We start from the raw sequence: 16,595 nt of genomic DNA on the forward strand, positions 1-16,595 counted from the left end.
TCCAAAAACATCAAAACGAGAAATAAAAAAAAGCCCAATGGGCTTGAGATTTATCAACCCGGATTTTTGAAATCTCTGGTTCAAATACGAGAAACGTGCCACGTGTCCCATCTTTGATATCTCCGCCTCCGCTCGTCTCTTGTCTCCGGTGTGAGCTCGTTGTCATCTCCGTCACTCTCCATTTTCATCTCTACAGATCTCTTTCACACTCTCCCTCTCGAACAATGCAATCAGCTCTCTCTATTTCCTTCTCACAGGCGTCGCTTCCTATCCTGAATCGTCCGCTCTGTTCATCAAACGCCGGTCCTTCCACGCCGAGGAATCTCCGGTTCTGCGGACTCCGGCGAGAGGCGTTTGGTTTCTCTCCGTCGAAACAGTTAACATCGTGCCGTTTCCGAATTCATAGTAGGAGGATCGAAGTCTCTGCAGCTGCTTCTTCTTCCGCTGCTGGCAATGGAGCTCCGTCGAAATCGTTCGATTATGATTTGGTCATTATCGGAGCTGGAGTTGGCGGCCACGGAGCTGCATTGCAAGCCGTCGAGAAGGTCTTCTATCTTTCCTCTTCTCTTTGTTCAATTATACTTTCTTCCGATTTTTTCGTGCTTAATTGAGACGGCAAAATTGGAAAAATGCTTAATAGTGGAATCATATGCTACATCTTCTTTGCCAATTTGGTAATCGTATGTATTCATGATCTCATCGGGTGAGTTTTTGATTCAATAGGGACTCAAAACTGCCATCATTGAAGGAGATGTTGTAGGAGGAACTTGCGTTAACAGAGGTTGTGTGCCTTCCAAAGCTCTCCTTGCTGTTAGTGGTAGGATGCGAGAGCTCCAGAACGAACATCACATGAAGGCCTTTGGTCTGCAGGTAATATGAACTTATGCAGCAGCTAGTGTTGCCTCTTTTGATTTCTGGTGTGGAATTATGCAACTAATAGTCCATGAAATGACTGTAGATGCTCAAAAGTTTGATTTTGGATACTATGTCCTTGGCTCTGAATCTATCTTGCTTCCTTTGTCTCCCTCGGATAACAGGTTTCAGCTGCCGGTTATGACCGTCAGGGTGTGGCTGACCATGCAAGTAACCTGGCTACCAAAATTAGGAATAATCTCACCAATTCAATGAAGGCACTTGGTGTTGACATTTTGACAGGGTTTGGCTCTGTTCTGGTCAGTATGTTATTGTCTTTGGTTGATAACTCGACAAGATATGCTGTTCTTAATTTGTGACCCCTAATACTTTTTAGTTTTTCGTGTACTTTTTAAGGGGCCACAAAAGGTTAAATATGGGAAGGTTGGTTTCCCTGACAATATTATCACCGCGAAAGATATAATCATCGCAACTGGATCTGTACCGTTTGTCCCGAAAGGAATTGAAGTTGATGGTATGTGTTTTGTTTGAACATATACATGCTAGGGGAGGAGGCTCAAAACATAAAACGTCTCGTCTCTGTTAGTATAGCAAGCACTATAAAATTCCTCATATTTTTGTTCTGTAGGAAAGACTGTTATCACAAGTGACCATGCATTGAAATTGGAGTCTGTTCCTGACTGGATTGCGATAGTAGGAAGTGGTTATATCGGTCTTGAGTTCAGTGATGTTTACACGGCCCTTGGAAGTGAGGTAACATGTTAGTGTGTAGTAATTATTTGCGTTAGTCTGAGCAAGTGGTGTTTGTTTGTAGCTTTCGATTAAGTATTTATTTCTCTCAATAGTAACGAAAGGCCCTTATGATGCTGAAAATGAGCTATGGCTATGTTTTAGTTACCTAAGGTTTGTGAGGTAGTAGAAATCCAGGAAGTGACCAAACTTGGTGAAATTTTTTGTGCAGGTAACATTTATTGAGGCGCTGGATCAGCTGATGCCTGGATTTGATCCTGAGATCAGTAAGCTGGCTCAAAGGGTTCTGATAAATCCAAGAAAGATTGACTATCATACTGGAGTCTTTGCAAGCAAAGTAAGCCTTTTACCTCACACATATTTCTATATATGATTTCTTTCTTGTACAGTTTGTTTGTGGATTTTATTATCTGTTTTAAACTCTTCTTTACAGATCACTCCAGCAAAAGATGGAAGACCAGTGATGATTGAGCTTATTGATGCCAAAACCAAGGAACCCAAGGATACTTTGGAGGTAAATAAAATGTCGTATAAAAGAGCTTTTTAAGTACCTCTGACGTGTTTACAAAGCTATTTTCTGGAAGGACTAATGATGAAGCATAAGAGAATGACTGTGTTGCTTCTTAGTACTCAAATCCGAGACTTAATCTCATGGCCTACCAGCTATGTGCTTTAAGTGGATCCCTAGAAGTATTTTCTCACTTTTTTGGTCCTCACTAATCTCAGTACGATATTGTGGCGCTTTTACTATTTCCATGCGGGCGTACCACGAGCAGAAGTGTATAAACTATTACATGCATACTTGCGTAGGTTAATTAGGGCTTCTCATTTTGTAGAACTTCATTTTTTCTCCAACAAAAGAATAAGAAATAGAAATGTCTTTGAATTCTATCACAATTGACACGTCTATGGGATTTTTTTTTCTTGTGCTGATAGTGTGACCTTATATTCTTTTTACAAGGTGGACGCTGCTCTTATTGCTACAGGAAGAGCACCTTTTACCAATGGTCTTGGCCTGGAAAATGTAAGAGATGACAATATACCGCATCCTGTTTTTAATAATTCTTTTTCACTTTTGGTTATGAAAGAAATAGCTCTGAAGCTGTGTTTTCCACACAGATCAATGTAGCTACGCAGAGAGGTTTTATACCAGTTGATGATCGAATGCGTGTTATCGATGGAAATGGAAAGCTGGTTAGTGTTATTTTCATATGCTCACACTATATTACTTACCACCAGTTTCTTACGGAGTCACTCTTGGTTGATAGGTTCCACACTTGTACTGCATCGGTGATGCCAATGGTAAACTGATGCTCGCTCATGCAGCCAGTGCCCAAGGAATTTCTGGTAAAATTGATTATCATTACTCCACTATTAGTCCATCAGTCTTTTTTTCATTTTTTACAGTTAAGTATGTTTAATCGATCTCTTAGTAAACTCTCTGCATCTACTTGTGTTGGGCTAGTGGTGGAGCAAGTCACAGGTAGAGATCATGTGCTTAATCATCTTAGCATCCCAGCTGCTTGTTTTACTCATCCCGAAATCAGCATGGTGGGATTAACAGAGGTAATTCTCGACCCCTTAGCAGATTTTTTGTCTTTCATTTTATTTTAAAACTGTAACCACAGCCTTTTATGTTTTGCTAATCATTTCTGCAATTCCCAGCCTCAAGCGAGAGAGAAAGCCGAGAAAGAGGGATTTAAAGTAAGTATTTCCAAGACAAGTTTCAAGGCAAACACAAAGGCCCTAGCTGAAAATGAAGGAGAAGGACTCGCTAAGGTTAAGAGAAGAACTAAATCGAAAAAAATAATAGTAAAGGAAGTTATTTATAGTCTTCGAAGTGACCGAGAAGATATCTGAACACGCTCTTTATGTGCGCAGATGATATACAGACCTGACAATGGTGAAATCCTTGGAGTTCATATCTTTGGATTGCATGCTGCTGATCTTATTCACGAAGCATCTAACGCGATTGCTTTAGGAACACGCATTCAGGCAAGTGTTCTTTTTTTTTTCCTTACTAACCAACCTGTTCCTGATTTTAATCATTGAGCTTTAGATTATGACATTTGCTGGCTTTTTGATGATAATTTTGCAGGACATAAAACTTGCGGTACATGCACATCCAACTCTGTCTGAAGTTGTAGACGAACTGTTTAAAGCAGCCAAGGTAAATACAATAATCTATTTCTGCAATTCTCTGATTGATAGAAAATAAATCTTTTTGGGAGTAAACCAAACTCTTGCTTGTCTCGCTTTCAGGTCGAAAGTCCAGCTTCAACAACGGCACAAGGTGTAAAAGTTGCTGTATAAACAAGGAGAATTCGAGATCAGCCTGTAACAAAAGTTTTGTGGAAGAAGACATTTGTACTTAAGCGACATTCTCTATGTATACTCTGGATTTCACGTACATTTGTTTCATGATTTTTTTTTAAATTATATCTTAGATTCTTATTTCAACAGAATGATAAACAGATTGTGACAGACACATAATTAAAATATACTTTTTATAAGTCAGGAATCCAAAATAGAAAACAGTAGAAAGGAGATTTATAGACAAAACGTCTAAAAATCGTTTAGCTTTTTAGCGGTCATATCTCACAGTCACATAACTAGCACCGTCCTCCAAACAAAACAAAAAGAAAAAACTAACGACAAGACGCTCTATGGAAATATCCCAGCTCCAGGGTTGATTACCATAGTACCCTTTGAAACTTTTTTGAAAACAGCTTCGAAAAGGTCGAAATTACCCCTTGTCATGTACACAAATTTACAGTTCCACGACCACTTTTCTTTATTATATTCCATCCCATTCACTCATTCAGCTCTCCATATCCATTTGATCAAGCTCTTGCATCCCATCATACTCCCGCTGTATCACATTTTATGTTTTAACATAGATTAATCATCAAACTCTATATACGTGAAACTGTGTCCTAATCCTTTACTAACAATATATATTTGAATTTGAGCAAGGAAAATAGAAAGAAAGCAAAAAAGAAAGTGATTTCACCTGAGCTTCTTCATGAGCCAGTTTCATCCTCCTATAATCTTGCTGAGCCTTCTTGGACCGGAACATGGCCTGGACTTTAACCACTGACCTCTCGAGCCGCTCCTCCGCTTGTTTCTGACTTGTCTTGTAGAAATCTTCCACCGTATCACTCCCTTCCTTCTCCTCAGGTTGGTTAACCTGAAGCCCTCTGAATCCTTTTCTCTTAAGTCTCCACCTCAGAATCGCCTTCTCAAGAACTCCCACCGACCATGTTATCTTCTGGTACTGCCTTCTCACTTGGAACCCTCTAAACGCAGCCTACATCAACAGAAGAAAACATCATATCAGCGTTTTCTAAAGCAAAGAGCAGTTCAGGTTATAAATTATGGCAGAATATTCTTTCACACCTGGATCCTAATCGCCTTATTCCGCATGTTCAGAAACTCTCTCCTCATTTTCCATGTTTGGAACCTGTACTGAATCCGAGCAGCGGCTGCGATCTTCCTACGCGTCTCGTAGTTGCGAAACGCATGCTGGATCTTCATCGCGGCTATTATGTTTTTGGCCTCTTCTTCTTTGCTAGCAAACCTAACCGCGCTTGACCTGACTTTCAGCTCGTGCTCCCTGAACGCTCCCTGAATCCTCGCCGCCGCCTCTGCAGCTGTTCTGTATGCAGCCAGAGTGTCCTTCAGGCTCTGCTCTTCTTCATTTGCATTCCCTGGGTTTGTTGACGTCTCTGCCTTGATGCCCTCAAGGTTGCCAGTGATGTTTCCAGCTATTTTCATGTCACTGAACTGTGCTACAAGACATTTCTCAGCAAGAAAAGCTGCTAAACCATCATAACCTTTCTGCTGTGCCAGATCAGCCGCCGTGCAGCCGCCGAGGTATTCCTTAGTCGGGTCTGTCACCAAGTTTGGCCTTGCCCCGGCAGACAAAAGAGCAGCCACCATTTTCTCCCTTTTGAAAGAATAATACAAGGAAAATAAGTAAACTGAAGCGAAAATGAAGATTAGTAAATCTCGTATTACTTCAAAGATTTGAGTTATCTTACCTTCCATAGAATGCTGCCCAATGAAGAGCGGTCCAACCATTCTTATCACGGAAATCCAGAGATATACTTGCCCACGAGAAGAGAAGGATCGACCAAGTGTATCCAAGGACGGCACAGAGGTGGATCACTCCAAGGCCTTTAGAGTCATACTCCTTTGTGTTGCGGTTTTCAATCACTTTCTCCAAAAGCCACTCCTTTAGCCTGTTTTTCAGAGTAAGCTCAAAGAGATGGTCCCTCGCTTGATCAAAAGGAACCTCATTCGCCTGGATTGACTTAATTAAATACGCCCAACTGTTTAAGAGATGGGAAGTCCTGCTGGCAAGTTTCTTAGCCTCTAGCAGGTTATCAGGTGAGATTTTGCTTGAGAAAACGCTGATTTTATTCGAAGAAGTGAAAAGAAGATGAGCAAGTCTGACTTGGAACTCAAATTCTTCCCACTTGTATAGCTGGTCGTTCTGAGGGATGGCTTTTTCAATAACTGGAACTGAGCGGTGTTCGAAGCTGAATAACTGGCTGATTGGGTTGTTCCCATCGGCACTTAGATAAAGGTTCACCACCCCAGGAGATTGAGGGGGAAGGAAGCAACGATAAACCCCCATCTGGAGAAACTCTGCGGTGACACGCAACTCTCCACAAATGCAGAAGAGGTTTGATCTTCCAAAATGTTGGAAGCTTTCGTGAAAGTATCCAGTTACAAGAATCTGCAAAGTTAGCATGCAAATGGTTAATCTCTTTACAGCAAGAAAATGCTACTTAGATCTTGAGACATAGTTTTAAGACGCAATATGAAATAGAGACGACTCTCACAATGATATGCTTTACTTATACAAGTTTCAAGATTCATGACTAAAACGACAATTCCGTGAATGCAAGATTTTGTTCAGTTATAGGACCAGCCAACGGTGACATGATAAAAAAAAAAGTACATTGAAAAAAAGGGTTTGACTCGAGGAACCTTTGTTTTCTCTGTCGAGTAGGCCCAGGCAGGTGAAACATCAGTTATGTTGAATACTTGCTCCGGTATGTTGGAGTGAGAATCAAACGAAGCAGGAGTAGTAGATGAATCCTGCCCAGGAGTAAATACACCATCAAGGGAAGGATCCTCCACTGAACCAGGGGAGTCACTTATGAAGTTGTTCACCCATCTACCAAAACTTTCTTGACTTCCATAACCGTTGTTCAGCAAAGCATCACCCGCTTGATCACCAACTGTTGCACTGGGATTCGGATCTGCCACACAGTGCGAATGCTGACTAGAAAATTCTCCAGCTACACATGGATTTTTATTTTGATAAACAGGATCTCCGAGACCGAGATATGATGGTACATCTGTTGATCCGTTGTAGCCTGCAAGGTGATTTCCCTGCACAATGAACAAGACGTCAAAATGGTGAACAGAAAGACAGGCAAAGCCACTTGCAGGCTTGAAAATTTAATTTCACTCACTTGCTTTGCAGATCCCCTAGGCGCAGTTTGGAGCTGTTCTGTGAAGTACAACACATCGTCTGAAAGCAGAGCACAAATGCAAAACAAATTGTCAAGTGTTTTTCAGCATCATCTCATTGCTCCCTTTTTACAACAAGCAGAGAAAATATGAAAAGAAAAAGCTCAAGTGATATAAGTACCTTCTGTTGGTGGACACTGGTTGCTAATCTCTGCTGGTACTAGAAGCTCATCCCAATCAAGTGTGTTGATCTCATGAAGCCTAATCTCATGATTTCTAGCAACCATACTGTTGCTGCGCACCTCATACCCTTCAAAAAACAAATGTGGTAAATGTCCATCCTTCTAAAAGAACTCCAAATGAAGAACATATTTTAACATACACTAAACGACAATCCGGAAGAATTGCCAATATACACCAAAAGTTTGAATCGCAAAAGCTTAAGATCACCAAGAGACTCCTTCTTACCTGTATTACAAGTATTACGGACACCAGAATTGATATCTTCAGACACAAGTTTTGGTGATAAGTGGTCAGTGATCGAACTTGAGTACGAGTTCCCAGGTGTTGCTGGAGCTGCCTGAACCTGTTTTACCAAAATTCCTCAGAGGGCTGCAAATGAATATTGTCTTTTGTAACTAAAATCTGCCAAGAGAAGGCTGTAAGCTATTCGACAACAAAAATACATCATTTTAATTTATAACCACATCTAACATAAAAAAAAAAAAAAAAAAAATCAGAGAAAAGCTGGGGATAGGTAGAAAACCTCATGTGTCTCACGATAGTGGACAAGAACTATGTGCTCCTGAGACCTGCCATAATAGGAAGAGGTGATTTATTTTCATAACCTTCAGAAATAAAGTAGAGGAAAAGAAGGCATCAAATCAACTACAAAGGATAAACCGATAATCTTTTACTGACACATACTTATCCAATAACCAGTAACACCTTCGAACGAATGTAGGGTTATCATCACCGTGGGCATAGTAGACATGAATCCGTTCCTCATTACCAACCTAAAGATGGAATAACAATAATCAGAGATCACACATGAGCAGAGGAGACAAGAGCAGGTATGAACTTAAAAGACTTAAAGAAACCCTCACTTTAAGGTGTTCGTGAGCTTCCTTAATTGTCTTTCCATCTTTTTTCTTTTTCCAGTTATGACCATCTTTTCTAAAGTTCCTCAACATCTTACGGTCGAACAACACAATCGTGCCACCTGCCAGATACAAACATATTCAAAAAATTTGACAGAATCAAAAGTTTAAATAAAAGATTTATCCTAAAGAACAAAATTTGAAAGAAATTTCAATATTGATTACTTTTGGGTAAGTTCACTGGCTTGACGTTGATGGTGAAGTATTTATGGTTACAAAGGAGAGCATGGATCTCATTTGGCCGGAGCCACCTACTGTATGCTTCCTCCAACATCGTTTGTATATCTAGATCTGCAACACACAATTAAAAACAAAAACTGTCAATAATCGACGAAAGAACCTCAAGAAATATTAAGCACAAATTTCATTTATCTACGGATACATCTAACTTTTGTTTGATACTTAACCTTTTATTTAAATTTTCTTTTCATATGAATAAAAGTATGAACTCTGAATATACTGAGACATGCTCATCAACAATTGACGAATTTAGTGGGTTACGAAAAGTCTCCTGATGACCAAATTATCTGCTTCGACTCGAAATCAAAGTTTTCTCTATCCTATTAATCTGCCTAAATGTCGGTGAATTCTTATCCAATTCACCACATTAGATCGATTCCACAATTATCTGCAAATTATATAGTTCAATAGCTGCGAGAGTCAAGAGTAATCGGAAAAGACCAAAACCCAGGACAATATGAATGGGGAAAATGATCGGTGAATGAAAGCTTAGACAAGCGATTGTCGTGCGAATTTAAAGGAAAACCAAAAAAGAACAGAACATAAAACAAAAAAACACAGTCAACTAATTTTGTCATGAATCAACGCGAACGATCAGCTTAAGAGCAAACCTTGCAAAGTATGGAATCCATGAATCTCCGAGCCGAGAAGCTTGCCGGAATCATCGCCGGTCATCTCCGGTTTCCAGACACGTCCGATGATCTTCGCCAGGGGAAAAAAAAAGTCCCGATGAAGAAGAACCCTAAGAAAAGTGAAATTACAAGTCGATGGAGAGTGTGTAAACACAGAAATTGAGAAATTACGAAATGATGAGAGAGAGAGAGAGGAAAACAAAACAAACAAAAAAACGGAAATTTCCGATTTTGAGCTATTCCACTAAATATTAATTTTAATTTATTTTAAGACAACAAAGATTAAATGGTCTGCGTTGACGATTCAGCTGATTTTAATTTTGTTTTTCACCATTTACACCCCTAAATATTTAATTTTACACTTTTTTGCAACCTTCAAAATCAAGATCTATAAAACTTTCATGTATCATTATATACGTTTTAATAAAATCCAGAGCTTTTAAAATTAAAGAGTAATACACTTTTCTTCTTTTCAAATCATTGTTTAATTTTCTCAACTATAGCTCAATCAAATTATAAAATATCTAAGTCCACTTAATTAATTATGTTAGTATTTTTTGTTAACTAAATAATCGAGCAAATCCTACTAATCACATTGTAAAAAACCCCAAAAAACTTCTTATTTATCGAACTTTTAATTGATTTTTATTTTCTTTCGTACATTTTATGGTGTATGAATATTTTGTTTACATTCGTCAGTAGAATATAAATTCGAAAGAATGTAAAACTTATGTCCTGTTTTCTATAAGTGTTAACAACTAGACTACATACATAAGCATGTTTAGTATATTTGAGTATTGATCAATTCTTTATGAATGTTTTGATAGAAAGTAGGCAAATAAGCAGTAAATTGAGAGCTTGAAAGAAAAGGATGTAAATTGAGAAATGTTATATTAAATTCGTTGTGAACTTAAAGTAAATTGATAGTTCGAGAACTCTTGCGTAGATGTTAAAAGACAATAAAGAAGTGGGGCAGAGTGAATTAGGTGAAAGCATTAAGCCATTTCACTGTAAGGAATAAAATGGCATCCTTCAAAGTTAATACGAACATCTCTCATTTTCCGCGTGTGACAAAACTATAGACATAGTAAAAAACGTGGCATGATTTGACTGGCTCTTTCGAGATATGGGTCCCATTCACGAGCTTGCCCTTTTACTAGTTGACAAATACTGAAAGATACGATGAACAGTAAAGACTGTTTCGAAAGAAGCCAACATTGAAGAACAGTGAAAAAGACACTTAACCGGACGGACCAAATTCTTGTAGAGAAAAAATTACGGTGTTTTAAGACTAAACACCAATAGCATTTCTTATCCGGAAATAATTGGACTTACGTGTTAAGCTATTGTTTAGCCAATTACATTTGGTTTTTTTTTGTTTTTTTAAGTGTGAACTTCTCTAAGTATATTGTTTTAATATGATTTTAATAATTGATGTATTTTTTGAAGAGAGTTTTATATTAAATAAATAAACTGCTCTTTCTCGAGGATGATTGAAGCAATGGGGATCGAGATTTCTACAGAGTGGTGTATTATAAAAATAATATTGTTGTTTTTCGAAAAGACCACCAAAACCACGGGCGGATGTAGCTTGAAGGCGCATATAGATTCAATAAAATATTTAAAATGTTCCCAATTACTCAAGAAAAAAATAGTCGCTCATTTGATTACGGCCTTGTTTGATTAATTTTGTGCCCTAGGTAAAAAAAAATCCTACTATATTACTCCAACGTTTTTTTCTATTAAAACAAAATCATACTAAGATAATCTTTTATAATAACCACGCACGCTATATATAACAGATAAATAAATGACATGCAATTCATAGAATTCGATTTATTTTGTTATATACTTATTGAAGTTTATATAATATAATGTTCAAAAAAAAAGTTTAGATAGTAACAACTCCTAATATAACATAGAATTCGGAACATTTCAAATTTGCAGTATCTTTCCTTTTTGACTGAAGAAATTTTAGGTCGAAACCTAAACTAAATTCCTCTGAAATTTATAGAAATCTAGATGATTTTGTAGTAATATTTGTTTTACGTGAACTCAGATTATTTTTGTTCAAGAACATAAAATATAAGTGAACTCCGACAACAGTTTCAGACTATATACACCTTTTCAAAAGTTATGAATATTATAATTTCAAGTTTTCGAATAAGATTAGGAGAATCTCTTATCACATATCTAATATGCTTAATTAGTTTTATCCGCAGGAAAAACTAACGAAAAATAAAATTTCCAACTAAAAAAATTTGAGACCTAGTTTGCATTAAATATGTAACAAAATGACAGTAACGTTTGGCCAATGAGTTTTAGGTATACTCTAATTAAATGTGTATAGACTTTGTATTAAAAGTATGTACATTATTAACGTAAACCATATACATATTTAAGTAAGGGTTAATTAGTGTAGTGGCATGATTTTGGTGTAATTTATCATGAATTTAACAAATGGCGAAAATTATATTTTTGTTTTTACTGCACACATAACCGGCCATGATATCAAACGAGGAACTTTGGACTTGCGAACTCCAGTTCTATTATACAATCTAGAGGCCCGCATATCTGTGAAATGGCATGCATTTTAAAGTAGTGGCTAAAACTTTTATGGTGTAATTATAGTATTTTAATATTAATTCCTCTTTTGTTATTTAATTTGTCTAGTACTTATATCATACATGATAGTTAATTCATTGTTTGATCACATGCAGTTATATCACCTAGCTAGGGTAATTTCTCTTTAGTTAACTATTTTATCCAATTCTATTTCATTGGATTGTTGTATAATATGTCGTTCATTGCCTTGTCTCATACAACAACGTACTTTCTCTTGTGATTTTTGTTTATTTTGTTTTTAATCTCTACCGACTATATCAAGAATCTTCGGCCATTGGACAAAATTACTCCCACAGTTATTCCGTTATTCGCCTTTAAAATATAGCTTTCACTTTCCACTGTAAAAACACAAATAAAGATTTCCCTCTGAAGTTAATAAAAAATGCGTTTAAACAGGAAATTCCTGTGGAACTGGATTCCTTTTGCATCCAACTTCTCTTATCTCATCCTTTAACAGAAATAAACAAATAAAAGTATAGCACTTTTAACTAGCACCGAAATAGTCTAGTGTATAGCGGAAAAAGCAGAGAGAAAAAAATAATTACTGCAACTTTGATGGATAGATAGCCTGGAATAACAAAATGATTAATATATTACAAGTATAATAAGCTTATCATATAAATAATGTAGATCAAATCAGAACATGTCATGAAATCATATGGTGTAGTTGTTGGGTTTTAACTTCATATGTCATTTCACCGTCGTTTTGTAGCTCAGATTCAATTCACTGAAACATTTCGTTTGAGTCTTTGTATGGACATTTAAAAACTAAGTCAACTAATAATCCCAACATATCAACTAGTACGTATCCCTTTTCCTCAAATGTTTGTTTAATTTAATAAATAAAGTTCGTATAGATATCATACTTTTAACCAACAAGATTTGTAACTAGAGCCCATAATCCTTTCGAATTGAGATTATATTGATTTGGTTTTGGGCAAATACTCTAGAAGCAGAGAAGATTTCGCGAGAGGATTTGGACCTGGCATTGAGAAAGTCATGTCATATCAAATAGTGAAGGTGGTTTACAATGTAATGTAATATTATTCAAAAATTGACAGTGCGACCAGTTAGACAAATGTTTTTCTAACATTATATCCCACTTCAATCCTGGAGTAAAGGTGTGAGTGCATCTAAAGCAATCCTGGAGTAAAGGTGTGAGTGCATCTTGAAAATAACTAATTCACTAGAGCTAGCTTTATATCTTCAAATGCAAAGAAAACAATCTACTTAGTTAAGAACTTAAGATAATTCACTAGAGCTTTATGTTGCATTTAATTTTTTAATAACCACTTGCAAGGAAACCTAAATAGTAATTACATGAGTTTTTGTACACTTCATTAGGCTTGTTTGTGTTGAATTGGATTTGTTAAAGAGATTCTCTACACTGTATTGCTGTAAACTACAAAAAAAAACTAGTCCAAAAAAATGTTTAACTACATTAAGATATTTATTTGAAAACTACTATAATATCAACAATATTTCAACTGCTTCTCAATTCTGACGTTCATTATTAAGATTTTTCACATTTTGTTGGAATATAGTATTACGTACTGGGTTCATCTTTTGCCCATGCCAAATTTTATTAAATAAACCAATAGTCAAAAGGAATGAGAAATGACCTTATTTTAAATTTTGAATTGATGAGTCAAATTTTTTGTCTGTAGATTAAATTTCGAAAATAACTTCGCTTTTTAATTTGCGTTTATTGGTCAAATCTCTATTATATTATTTAAGTAAGCACATTTAAAAAATAATTTTTATGTTGTAAATTATTACATCAAATAAAATAACAAAAAATAATTAAAATAGGAAATGATATAATTGTCTTTTATATCTATTAAAAAGTATATGGAAAATCTTTATTTCTCATCTGATAATGTATATTTATTATTTAATTTCTGAATTTAAAATATGATAATTTTCACTACAAGAAAACAATCGTTTTCCAACGGTCCATTACGACGGTTTTTAAATCGTCGCAAATTTACAACGATTTTACGACGATCTAACGTCTAATTTAAAAACCGTCGTAAAACCGTCGTATAAAAAAATCGTCGTAAACTCGACGTACAATTTACGACGAATTACGACGATTGTACATCGATAACGAGAGATTTGCTAGTAAATGTAAAACCGTCGTAAATTCGTCGCAAAATTATGACGAATATACGACGACTACATTTCGATGTACATATTACGACGATTTTACGTCGAAAAAGGAGTTAGGTGAAAAACATTTAAAACATGTTTACCTAACAATTGTAGATGAAAAATTTTATCGCAAAATCGTCGTAAACTCGTCGTAATATTATTGTTGAATGTAAAACCGTCGTAAAAAGTCGTCGTAAAAGCGTTGTAAAGCCCAAAATTTTCCTATAAATAGATCTTCATTCGTTCATTCAATCACAACACATCATCATTCAAACATAAGAGCATCTTCATCTTGGAGACCCATTGTAGGTCTCTTAAATTTTAGTATAGTGTTGTAAATCCTTATATATTGGGTTGTCCATTGCCGGAAACCCGAATTAAGAGTTATATTACTTTGAAAAAAAGAAGTAATAATATTATAAGGTTAATTTACTCTATTCACGTGGCTAGACGTGACACAAGAGACCATCTCCTTTATTGTCTAATCAATAAAAATAGATAGTATTGTGAGTTTATTTTCAAGATGTCTATATACGAGCTAAGAAGTTGGATGTATATGTGTAAGGATTCAGATGGGGCGTTGACAGAAGAGTTCAAGAACAGGTTAGAAATATTTATGTATCAGGCTACAAATATGGAGAGAACGAAAGATAGTGGGAAGATGTTTTGTCCTTGTTTGAAATGCAAGAATATGAGGTTTACACTAACAAAAACCGTGTGGACGCATTTATTAAATAGATGGTTTATGCCGCAATATTTTGTTTGGTATCTACATGGAAAAGGATATGGCAGTAATACTGGGAATGCTGGTAGTAGTAGTAATTATCAAAGTCATGTTGATATTGATGAATCGAATTATGGTCATCAGCCTAATCAGTATCAATATGACCAAAGTGTAGATCATGATAGGATGCATGAAATGGTGACTGATGCATTTCATGAAACGCATACGGGTAATGCTGTTGAGGAACCTAATGTAGATGCCAAACGATTTTATGATTTGTTAGACAATGCTAATCAGCCAATCTACAAAGGATGTAGAGAAGGCTTGTCTAAATTATCGTTGGCAGCTAGGATGATGTCAATTAAAACAGATCATAACCTGGCTGAGGTTTGCATGGATGATTGGGCTGATCTTCTGAAGGAGTATCTACCGGAGGATAACTTGGCAACCGGAACATACTATGAAATTCAGAAGTTGATTTTTAGTCTTGGTCTACCTTCTGAGATGACAGATGTATGTGTTGACAATTGTATGATTTTTTGGAAAGATGATGATCAGCTGGAGGAATGTCGATTTTGCCAAAAACCAAGATACAGGCCGCAAACTGGTGGGCGTAAAAGGATATTGTACCAACATATGTGGTATCTCCCTATAACTGATAGGTTAAAACGGCTTTATTAATCTGAAAGGACAGCTGCATCAATGAGATGGCATGCGGAACATACACAAGTAGATGGAGAAGTTGTTCATCCATCAGATGCAAATGCATGGAAACACTTCAATATGGTATACCCAGATTTTGCTAAGTTCAAACGGAATGTCTATCTTGGTCTGTGCACTGATGGTTTTAGTCCATTTGGTATGTCTGGTAGACAATATTCATTATGGCCAGTAATCCTAACTCCTTATAACCTTCCTCCAGATTTGTGCATGCAAAGGAAATTTCTTTTCCTAAGTATTTTGGTTCCAGGTCCAAATCATCCGAAGCGAGCTCTCGATGTATTTCTTCAGCCACTCATACATGAGTTGAATCAGTTATGGTATACTGGCGTTCGTACATATGACTGTTCTACGAGGAAAAATTTTACTATGCGGGCTGTGCTAATGTGGACAATAAGCGATTTCCCCGCTTATGGTATGCTATCAGGATGGACTACACATGGGAGGCTATCTTGTCCTTATTGTCTTCATCGAACTGATGCGTTTCAGCTAAAACATGGTAGAAAAACTTGTTGGTTTGATTGTCACCGGAGGTTTTTACCGGATAACCATCCATATCGGAGGAACAAAAGGTTATTTATGAAGAACAAAAGTGTACATGTCCCTCCACCCGTTAATTTAACAGGAGCTGATATACAGGCGCAAATCGATCATTGGAGGGCAGAAGAAACAGTAACTCGTGGGGGAAACTGGCACACTCCTGCAAATATGCCTGAAGGTTATGGAGTTCATCATAATTGGCACAAGAAAAGTATCTTTTGGCAACTACCTTATTGGAAAGACCATCTGCTCAGACACAATCTTGATGTCATGCACATTGAAAAAAACTTTTTTGATAACATCATGCATATAGTTATGAACGTAGCGGGAAGAACAAAAGACAATGGTAAGTCAAGATTGGCTTGCCTGATTTATGCAACAGAAGTGAGTTGCATCTACTGAGAAACGGGAAAGAACCAGTTCCTGTATTCGGTTGAGTGCAGATCAAAAGTCAGCATTGTTCAGATGGGTTTCTTCTGACGTTAAATTTCCTGATGGGTATGTCTCTAATCTTTCCAAATCTGTTGAGAATGGGGTAAAGTTTGCTGGGATGAAAAGCCATGACTCCCATGTGTTTATGCAACGATTATTTCCATTTGCATTTGCTGAACTCTTACCCAAAAACGTCCATGAAGCTATTGGAGGCATTGGTGCTTTCTTTCGGGATCTTAGTACACGAACATTATCAGT

General features: G+C 36.6%; 2 protein-coding genes across 2 annotated transcripts; one reads left to right on the forward strand and one right to left on the reverse strand.

Annotated features, from left to right (window-relative positions):
• The first annotated feature begins 109 nt into the window (after positions 1 to 109).
• LOC18031058 (dihydrolipoyl dehydrogenase 2, chloroplastic) lies at positions 110 to 4,133 on the forward strand. Its single transcript, XM_024150052.1, has 15 exons — positions 110 to 545; positions 724 to 870; positions 1,038 to 1,172; positions 1,270 to 1,387; positions 1,502 to 1,626; positions 1,835 to 1,960; positions 2,057 to 2,137; positions 2,585 to 2,647; positions 2,743 to 2,817; positions 2,892 to 2,970; positions 3,089 to 3,189; positions 3,289 to 3,402; positions 3,505 to 3,618; positions 3,722 to 3,793; positions 3,886 to 4,133. The coding sequence occupies exons 1-15, from the start codon at positions 225 to 227 to the stop codon at positions 3,934 to 3,936; spliced, it is 1,722 nt and encodes a 573-aa protein (XP_024005820.1). The 5' UTR covers positions 110 to 224; the 3' UTR covers positions 3,937 to 4,133.
• LOC18031060 (calmodulin-binding transcription activator 5) lies at positions 4,114 to 9,323 on the reverse strand. Its single transcript, XM_006414320.2, has 13 exons — positions 9,122 to 9,323; positions 8,436 to 8,561; positions 8,217 to 8,332; positions 8,038 to 8,126; positions 7,877 to 7,922; positions 7,579 to 7,696; positions 7,292 to 7,420; positions 7,113 to 7,171; positions 6,622 to 7,029; positions 5,667 to 6,367; positions 5,023 to 5,572; positions 4,637 to 4,933; positions 4,114 to 4,495 (listed from the first exon to the last, which is right to left on the reverse strand). Exons 1-13 carry the CDS (start codon positions 9,183 to 9,185, stop codon positions 4,445 to 4,447), a joined length of 2,754 nt encoding a protein of 917 aa, XP_006414383.1. The 5' UTR covers positions 9,186 to 9,323; the 3' UTR covers positions 4,114 to 4,444.
• Between the last annotated feature and the right edge of the window lie 7,272 nt (positions 9,324 to 16,595).

This window comes from Eutrema salsugineum, unplaced genomic scaffold (assembly GCF_000478725.1).
Source record: "Eutrema salsugineum unplaced genomic scaffold, Eutsalg1_0 scaffold_1, whole genome shotgun sequence".
In the NCBI taxonomy this organism is placed as follows: Eukaryota; Viridiplantae; Streptophyta; class Magnoliopsida; order Brassicales; family Brassicaceae; genus Eutrema; species Eutrema salsugineum.